The 10,529-nt window shown below is 34.0% G+C and overlaps 1 protein-coding gene across 1 annotated transcript; it reads left to right on the top strand.

The window, feature by feature from the left end:
- Positions 1-2,820: 2,820 nt before the first annotated feature.
- Positions 2,821-9,619, top strand: LOC106073811 (histone deacetylase complex subunit SAP18-like). The gene is made up of 3 exons (XM_013234456.2): positions 2,821-2,920; positions 7,795-7,901; positions 9,078-9,619. Exons 1-3 carry the CDS (start codon positions 2,852-2,854, stop codon positions 9,364-9,366), a joined length of 465 nt encoding a protein of 154 aa, XP_013089910.1. The 5' UTR covers positions 2,821-2,851; the 3' UTR covers positions 9,367-9,619.
- Positions 9,620-10,529: the final 910 nt, after the last annotated feature.

The raw sequence follows: 10,529 nt of genomic DNA, 5'->3' as shown, positions 1-10,529 counted from the left end.
ATTTTTTAAAATCAAATAATAATAATATTTTTAGTCTATGGCTTAAAATATTTGTGTTATTGTGTTTAAGTTTTGCTAAGCATTTCATATGACTGCTGATTTGTTAAATATCTCATGATATCATTTAATATTCTTATATCCCACAGAATAAAGTATTGCTCTTCATAAACAACAAAAAAATAAATAAAATAAAATACCGCTTAATTGCACTCAAAGATATCTTCCAGTGAGGTGTGGCATCTTTGCTATATCTTTGGTAATTATAATATAATATAATTAATATATATGGTTATGAGTCATAGCAAATAATTTGGTCCCGTTAATGGATCTAGATCTATCTGCACAACTCATTACAAAATAAAAACAGAGCTGCATAAGGATGAAACACTGGATCTCTTCAATACTTTTATTGTGGATAGGCCTATATGCCTATGGGCAAGGTAGGAAATGAAGAAATCATTTCTCACTTTTCCTGGACGTTTCAAACATTCTATAGAATGCCGAAATTAGCACTTTGTTGAAAGATTTTTTTATACTGATTGTGGATAATGATCCAATTTTTTTTTTGATATATATATATATATTGCCTCATGGGCGTAGCCAGGATTTTTTTTCGGGGGGGGGGGGGGGTTTGGGGGGTGAATTTTTTTCTCCCCCCCCCCCCGACCCCCCCCCGAGAAAAAAAATTACATGTATTTATGTGTGTGTGTGTGTACATAATCTTTATTACATTCTGACCCTTCATTCTTTCGGAAGACGTTTATTGTGTCCTAGAATAGGTTCTTCCATGAGTTAGTGAAAAAATTGTAGATTCCCCGACATCACTAGCAAAGGGGTCTGGGGGAGCGCTAGGAGCTCCCCCAGCGCGGGGCGAAGCCCCGCCGCCAAACACTATTTCTGATATTGAAAACCAACAAAATGCATATTCTGAGGTATCTACAGTGCATTTTCCTGCTATTAAAAAGTTCTATTTGAAAAAACCTAATGTGCTATTCTTACTGACTTAGACCCTCCCACGTCGTTCGGCGCATTAGCCATCAAGCTGTTAAAATTGTGGACTCCCCGCCATTAGCCTACTAGCAAGGGGGTCTGGGGGAGCGCCAGTAGCTCCCCAGCACGGGGCGATGCCCCTCCGCCAAGCACTATTTCTGGTATTGAAAGCCAACAAAATGCATATTTTGAGGTATCTACAGTCCATTTTAATGCTATTAAAAAGTTTTATTTCAAAAACCTAATGTGCTATTCTTACTGACTTAGACCCTCCCACGCCGTTCGGAGCATTTGACGTCAAGCAGTTTCCATAAAAATCTGTCACTGGTAATGTCTGAAGCCTCTTCCCACCTACCATGAGGACCTCCATGAATGAGTGGCGTCAAGTTGTACTAGGATATCATTGCAACTCTTCTTATGCGTAATTCATTTTGTCCCGCAAACCTCATGCGTCGTTCTCTCACAATCTTACTAAGGGGTCGACTCCCTTTCGGCATAGGATTTCCTTGATTTAGATCCGATCTCTATAACTGACTCCTGAAATCTGTCTTAGCCATCTTTGTTGAGCTATATTTAGTGTTTTTCGATTTCGGTAGATGACTATTTACTGCAGTTTATTAATGGAGCCCTGCCACTGGTAAAAATGTGTAACCTCTCTTGAATACGCTCTTGGAATTAGGTGACTTTAGTTTGCTTTAGATTTTATATCGAAAAGAGAAGTTTTATCGTCAAAATCTTCTGTTGGGGGTTTTCCACCTCAAAATGCTCTGTAGGGGGATCTTAGACTCAAAACCATCTGGAGGGGTTTTAAACTTTAAAAAAAAAGCCATCTGTAGAAGAAACTCAAAACCCCCGATTGGCTTGGCTACGCTCAAATAATTTTAGTGTGTAATTTGCTTTTTTTTTATATTGAAGATGTATTTTTAGCACCAAACCCCTCTGAATGAGGGTTTAAACTCAAAACCCCTTTCGGTAACGCTCATAGCATTTTGAGTGCGTAATTTGCTTTTTTTTTCTTACACTGAAGATGGCGTGGGGTTTAAACTCAAAACCCCTTTGACTACGCTCATAGATTTTAGAGTGAGTAATTTTCTTTTATTTATATTGAAGAGGTACTTTTTAGCTTCAAACTCCACTGGAGGGGAGTTTAAACTCAAAACCCCATAGACTACACTCATAACATTTTTAGTGTATAATTTGCTTTTTTTTTATTATTAAAAAACTGAGTCAAAACCCATTTAGCTACGCTCATAACATTTTGAGTGCGTAATTAGCTTTTTTTTATATTAAAGAGGGGGTTTATCGTAAATTTTAGACGGGGTTTTAAAATCAAAATCTTCCTTAACTGTGCTCTTGGAATTAGGTGATTTTCGTTTGCATTTTTTTGTTGTTTTGTTTTATAGAAGAGGGGGTTAAAAACTCAAAACCCCTGGTAGGGGGTTTAAACTCAAAACCCCTAGTAGGGGTTTTTAAACTCGAACCGCTCTGGTAGGGGTTTTAAACTCGAACCCCCCTGGTAGGGGTTTTTAAACTCGAAACCCCCTGGTAGGGGGTTTTAAACTCAAAACCCCTTTGGTTGTGCTAGGGCAAGTGATGGTTTAGTATTAAAATCTCACCTAAAATAAACAAAATCAAAGCAAAAAATCAGTCACTAAATTCCGACTTCATTTCGGGGGGGGGGGTTGAACCCCAAGAACCCCCCCCCCCCCCTGGCTACGCCCATGTATTGCCTACTAGATTTGTAAATATATTATTGTTATTATAAATTTGGATATAGGTCTGTGATTTTTATTTATTAAAACCGGAAGCAAAAATTGTTGATTTGTTTGGAATAGTTTCCCTTGACCCTACAGACAACAACATGGCGACGATTGAATCAATGATTGTTGAAGACCAAAGAGAACCTGAAAAACCAATTGACAGAGAAAAAGTAATATATAATTTATTCTCGTATAAAATTAAAACATATATAGATCTACAAATAAACAAGATAGTAGATCTAGTATATTATAAAAAATAAATAAGGAAATAGGCTCTAGATCTAGATTTTGAAAGTGCTTTTAATAAACACTAGGGAGGGGAAATAAAAAATTGATCTTTGAAAAAACAATTTTTCGTTAGTACATCATTAAAATACTTATAAAGAACTTTCCAATGGTGTTTAAATTATGACTGCATGTCTAATAGTTAGAAAGTTATGATTTTTTTTGTGTCGTTTTGGCCTTACATTGTTGACATGGAACAAGTAAGATGAGTCATGAGTCATCATGAAAGCGTCTCTCTCGCTAAGCCAGCGAGACCCCCCCCCCCCCCCCCGCTCAAAAAGTTAAAAAGTTGGAATTGAGTTTCGTAGAGGATAAATCTACTTATTAAATAAGAAATTTAATAGTAGATTTAGTATTCATCGTGAATTTCTAGCTCACAAATCTGATTTCATTTATATTTATGAACTTGTTTAAAATGTGAATATGGATGAAATAAACAAATTATCGTGTCTAGATCTACAAGAATTGTCAGAGAGGCGGGGACAAAATGGCGGCGTTCTGATGGCAGAAAATAACAAAATATTTAAAAAGTGGGATCAAAATCGTCTGAAACAATTATTTTTCAAATGCGCTTTATAATTCATGCGACGACGATTAATACATAAAATCTATTTGAATATATCCAGAATATTAGGCCTTACACGACCTCAAGTGGTTATAAGTTGATGACGAAATTTCCTTATCAAAATTCACAAAAAACTGTAAATCCCATAGCCCACAATGGTAACCATATTTTCAAGTTTTTGAGCGATGCGACGGAGATATTGCGATAAAACTTGGTAGAATTATAGCCAGGCATGATATCTACTGTGAAAAAAAAAAAGAAACATTGATCATTTTCCTGGACCCTGTATTGCTAAAAACAAAAAATTAGTATTTTTGATAAGAAATTAAAAAATTATAAATAACTTTAAAAAAAAAACTTAATTAAGCTTTGTATAGGCCATTGTCTAAAGTAATCGATAACACATTGGCATCACTTGCAAATTTATAACACATAAGTGTTAAAAATGTGCAAGTGAGGCCAATGCAAAAAAAAGTCGAAAACGCAATCTCAACTTTATCGGTCATTTTTTACTTCCGCACTTCCGGGTTTTTTCCGCTAACTATAAACACCTTTTTTTTTATTAGGGCAGGGAATGGATGTGAAATTAAAATAAAATATCTTTGAAAAAACTATTTTTCGTTAGTACATCATTAAAATACTTTGAAAGAACTTTCCAATGGTGTATAAATTATGACTAGATCTAGAAAGTTATGAATTTTTTTGTGTCGTTTTGACCTAACAATAAAACATTGTTCAATTAAGACAATTGTTGACATGGAGCAAGTGAGATGAGAGCGTCTTGCTGGCTCAGCCAGCGAGACACACCCGCTCAAAAAGTTAAAAAGTTGGAATTGAGTTTTGTAGACGATAAATCTACTTATTAAATAAGAAATTTAATAGTAGATCTAGTATTCGTAGTAAATTTCTAGCTCACAAATCTGATTTCATAAATTTATATTATTAATGAACTTCACTTGTTTAGAATGTAAATATTGATGAAATAAACAATTATCGCGTCTAGAGCTGCAAGAAATTTCAAGGGGTGTTGACAAAATGGCGGCTTTGTGATGGTTGAAAATAACAAAATATTTAAAAAGTGGGATCGAAATTGTCAGAAACATTTTTTTTTTAATGAGCTTTAAATAAAAAATAGAAGATATAAAATAAACTCTTTAAAAGCTTTTTAGACCTATACATAATTGCTATATCTACTAGCCTAGGCAAGATTTAAGTCTTAAAATAGTTTAGTTTTCAAAAAAAGTAAAAAATTAAAAATCCCATAGGGAGCAGTGCAAATTTATGTTTCAAGCAAGGTATCGTGATAAAACTTGGCAGAAATATGGCCAGATATATTTTCTATTAGTACAAAAAAAAAAAAAACTTCTAAAACGTTACCTGAAATGAGTATCAGTAAAAAGAAAAATACATAACTTTCAATTAAGTCCACATGAAAGAAATGTTCCTCAATATGAAATGTATCCATATTCACCTCTTTTAGCAATGATTTCTATGAGAAATGGACGAGCTCTCATCCAAATCTCGAGAAAGATGACGCTTACTATAAGCTATCCCGACAAGACCAACGTCTAATCTTTCGACTCAGGACCGGACACAACAGAATGCGACAACACATGTACCGGAAGCTCAAAATTGGAACCAGTGATATCTGCCCATGTGGAGTATCACCAGAGAATGCTGACCACGTCTTCCAAAACTGCTCTCTTTACCAAGAGGCCCGTATAAGACACTGGCCCCAAAACACCCCAATAGAAAGAAAACTATATGGAGAGCTCCTTGATTTGGAAACCACTGCGCAGTTCATCTCATATATTGGTCTAGTCATCTGAACGCTCCAACATAACAATAAGAACGAAGAAGAAGAAGAAATGTATATAATATCATAATCGATTTCCATCAAGGACCTATGTACAGAAAGTAAGAAAAACGGAGCTCAAGATTTGATGCCATTTTTTTACTACCCGTCTTACGTATTTTCACATATCTTTTTTTTTTTTGTAAAAAAAATAGGTGCCGATACTCAGTCACTCAGTGATTAGATACCGGTACTCAGTAGTTGATTGCCTAACTTTTAACTGCTGAAAATTAATAATATACGTTAAATTACAAGAAAAGTAATAATTTTTTCAAAAAGGTGGCGGTACGCCGTACTGGCGGTGGTTCGTACGGTCACAAAAAAAGCAGTGGATTTCGACTAAAACAGTTGATGCCGACTAACTCAACTCACTGAGTTACTGTGAGTGTGACGCTAATATTAGATCTAATTAGATTTAATAACTTACAATACACTTACAGTACTTAACTAGAATCTAGATTCTAGATCTATACAATACATTCAATACATATTCTAGAATCTAGTGGTATCTAGATCTATAGCTCTAATCTAGATTCTTAATCAGGTCCAGACTCTATCTAGGCTATCATAATCATAATTTGTGATTATTACTAATGCTAACTTTACAAATTTTAAAAAGACAAAGGCAATCTAAAGTAATAGGCTACTAAAGCAAAAAGTATACTAATACAATCAACAAACAAACACAGTGATAGGTACAACACTGCTCTCTCTCTCTCTTCTGTCTCTCCTTGGTGCGCTAATAATTGATTGACCAGGTAGGTACATCAACATAAGACACAAAAAAAAAACTAGCGTGCGGTACAATTTTTGATAGATCAGGTAGGTACACTACACCAAATTTAGGACACAGTTACTAAGTGGAGTAAGCAGGGTCACACTTTTTTTTGGGGGGGGGGGGGGGGGGGGGTTAGGGTTAGGGGGTCAACTTCATCAAGGTAAGCTACGGTATAGGTAAAACTTGTGTGTAATGGCCTGGTTGTGGCATCAGTTATAAACAGAAGGAAGCAATTGAGAGTGGGAAAAGTAACACTGACCTGTCTGTCTTGAGTTGATGTAAAAAGAAATTGATATAAAAAAACAAAATAAAAGATAACAATATTTTTAAAATAGGCCAACACTAACTATGAATTATTCGTAAGCGCACGAGAGTGTTCGTTAAGTTACAAAGTGGAGAAATGTGTTCGTTAATATTATCTCTGGACCTTACCTGACCCTCTTTGACATCATATTTTATTGTAACTATGTGTAGCAAAATAAAACAACCTATTAATTTTTTATTGACACTTGAATGAGCTTAAAGATGTTTCCAGTTTTCTCCTAGGTCTAACCATTATGGAGCTAAAAAAATCAAATGTAAAAATTGTGGTGACAGGGCTTAACCTGTTCATTAGACAAAAATGATTTTAAATATATATATATAAGTAGAATAATTATTGTGCAAAACAATACCATTTACATTATTAACTTAGACACTGTAATTTTATTATCAAACTCAAAATATCATAGTTTTGGACATGTGCAAAATGGAGTCTATTGTCTATGGGAGAAAACATGACTACTTCAGCTGTTTATACAGGCATATCTCTAATTACCTACAAATGTAGCATGATGGAATCAATCTTTTAGATCTAGAATGTAAAAATCTAGTTTTTTCCAAACCTAAAGATTCTAATGGGAAATCCACTGATTTCATTTTATTGAATTTTTCCTTTTTCTCAGTACTGCCACTTGGCCACACATTTTTAAATGACTAAATAGACTGGTTGCATGTTAAACTTTACACTTCCGATAATGTCAGCTGTGCAAGGTCACTGTAAAAACATTGATTTACACCTTCAAAGACAGATTTATGTATATTATATTTTATACATTCTAGGTTTAAGTACAGTATTTTATTTTTTTAATAAAAAAAATATTTACATTTTGATCTAGATTTACATCTATAGTTTTTCTAGATTCTAGACTTATCTAGATAAGCTTTTATCAAGTCTCAAACCTATATAATTCTTACTCATGCCATGAGGCTGTAGTTTGCTTATCACTGCTCTAGATGTAGATTTATTTAAATTGTATTAGATCTTCTTTAGGCATTGTATGATAAAAATTTAACTAAACACTAATCAAACCGAGATTGTTTTAAAAACAAAAATTAGTTACCATTTTGTTATTGTAGTGCCTGATCAATTGTGATGCTGGTGTGTGTTTTACTACATTGACAGCCCACAAGTACTATCATTTTATCTCTACACATGAGCTTGACTTTGATCCATGCCTTCTGTATTGATCTGCTTCAAAGTACTCATTTTCTCTTCTTTTTTTCTTTTCTCTTTCTTCAGACTTGTCCACTTCTGCTTCGAGTATTCTGTAGCAATGAACGTCACCATGCACTGATGGAGTTTTCTAGAGGCAGCACTCCAACAAATGAACTTCAGATCTACACATGGTAATTTAATGACTTTATGATCCAATTTATACTAGATTCACTTAACTGTCTATGATCTTTTTGAGGTGACTGATAAAAGCACTCAGCCTTAAAGTCATTCTTTCCATGAACATTTTTGTTACTGTAGGTTATTGTTACTTGCTGTTATTTAGCAGAACTAGTTATTAATTTTCATGCGTATAAATACAATAAACATGTGTAGAAGAAACTGATGAACTACATGACTGCAATATTCATATCTAACTTGAGCCTCTCCTCAGTTACATAGATTAAAATAAAAAGAAAAACATTATATAAGAATTTAAAAAAACACGTCTGTTTGTAGTATTGTGCAGTAAATTACAAACTAGGTTAATAGTTCATTAAGTGCTGGGGAAAATCATTTATAAGAAATTGTTTTGGTTGACTATTTGGTGATTGTAATAGTGGCAAAGATAGTGTTAAGCTCATGTTAATTTGAGATTTTCTTACGTGGCAGAAAAACTATAAATAGCTAGCTTTTTAGTGTATGCTGTGTACCAAATAAAGTAATTGTGGATAAATTATGTTTTTTTAATGATACATGGCCATTTTTATGCACTTTCCAACACAGCAAACTGAAAATTTTCTAAACTCTTTCATTTGTAGCATAGAATAATTTTAATGTGAAGGAAGTATTTCATTTCTACTATATGATACTGGCACAGTGGCACACAAAAGAACATTTAGGTCTTTCAGAAGGGAAAGTGTTCTTTAAAGAGACTGTAATTTAAAAAACAACAGGATAGAATTGTGCATTTTAAAATCATAGGCTAGAAAATTCATACAAGATACGATTTTAGCTCCATTTCTTTTTATTGGGAAAAAACTAAATATGTTATCAAAGTACCAGAAGAAGTTGATACTTTTCTCATAATATTTATCATAACTGGTAGCATGATGAAAAATGTGATTTGGAAAAATTATAATTTATAAGTAATTAATGCCTTTTGCAAAATTTGAATTTTCTTTTTATAGTACTCCTCGGGGAGGGGGTTTATTGAGTCTTGTTATGTGGGTAGGATGGGGGTGATTTATAGCGCTAGGATTATTCGAATGTTACCTTACATTAAGTTATGTTTAAACTTGTGTTGTTTCCCTTTCTCCACTGTTTTCATTATTATTACTTAAAAAAAATTTTTTTTTTTTTCATTTAAGGATGGACGCCACATTGAAGGAGCTGACAAGCCTAGTGAAGGAAGTCAACCCTGATGCTAGGCGTAAAGGAACTTTCTTTGATTTTGCCATAGTCTTCCCGGACAGCCGATCTCCCACATTTCGAATGCGAGAAATAGGCACAACATGCGCTGGCAGGAAGTCTCCTGATGATACTGTAACTCTTGCTCAGAAAAAGTTCTCCATTGGGGACTACTTAGACATTGCTATATGTGCCCCTCGAGCTGGAGGAATGCCACCTATTGGTGGGCGGGGGCGGCGACAGTTTTAGTTTTTTCCTTCTTAAAAAGTGACTATGAAGTGACATTCGGTACAGTTAGTATGGTAAACAAGCCAATGCATTTACATCACATGAAGCTGTTTCTCAGCTGGGACTGCATGCTTCATAACAGATTTGTCTGTTGTTAGCTCATACAAGTGTACCACTGCTAGGAAGTTCATTAAAAATGTTTTGTGTCATTTTTTTTTCAAATTAATGTTCATGTTTCAAATCATTATCATATTAAATAAATTTAAATTTTTAATTTTTGTTTTAAGTTAATATTGTATTTGTCAGATTGGAAAATTTCCCATGGCCAGCATAAACTTGTCATTGTAATTAAGTCTGTACTGTTAATAGCAATAGTTTTTATTGAAAAAATCGGTATGAAAACAATCAAGATTGATTTCAATCTGAAGATTCAATAATTGCTATAGCGACGAAAATTCCTATTTATCTAGCACATCATGACATTATTTTTATTGGGAGATTATTTGGCCCGTCCAAGGAGAATAAATTTCCATGCGTAACTCTTTCCAGTGTGTTAATACATAATCTTTTTTGCCTGGCATTCTTTTTTTTTTGTGGCCAATACGTTTTTGAGATTCTACATATCACCAGATCTGAGCACAAGCATTCTGCAAAGTTAACACTAGCTTCAGTGATGTTCTCCCAACTAGTAGTCAAAAATGTTTTCAAAGTTTTCCGTTTCATAGCGCAGTCTCAAATTGATACTCCTAGTTTTTGAAGGTTATCTTAGGCGTCTTTTGTTTCAGTTAATACAGGGACCAAATATCCAAGCTAGGTGAGAACTTGAACACTCAATATTAAAATAAATTCTTTTTGTGTTTGTGGAGACATGGACGTATTGGGTCTGTAACTAAGCTTGGTTCGGAGAACATATTCTCTCCTGACTGGATTGAACTTGGGTAGTAATTTTACAAACTCCTACAAATAACCTACATTATGTCTTTTCAATTCTTCTTGAACTTGTTCGCGATCCTCATTAAGTTTCAGATTCTGCATTTTAGAGTAAGGCCTATTTTTATAAACTTTATATGTAGATGAAATGAGCGTACTGAGCAATGAAATAACATGTACCCTGTGCCCCAGAAGAAAGTGTGTGTGTAAAAGTGCGTTGCCTTGAGAGGTTTAAACAAATCTAGTAAATTTGA

The sequence above is a fragment of the Biomphalaria glabrata genome, chromosome 6, assembly GCF_947242115.1.
Source record: "Biomphalaria glabrata chromosome 6, xgBioGlab47.1, whole genome shotgun sequence".
Classification (NCBI taxonomy): domain Eukaryota; kingdom Metazoa; phylum Mollusca; class Gastropoda; family Planorbidae; genus Biomphalaria; species Biomphalaria glabrata.
The sequence above is the reverse complement of the archived record's forward strand: the minus strand, read 5'-3'. Positions and strand labels throughout refer to the sequence as shown.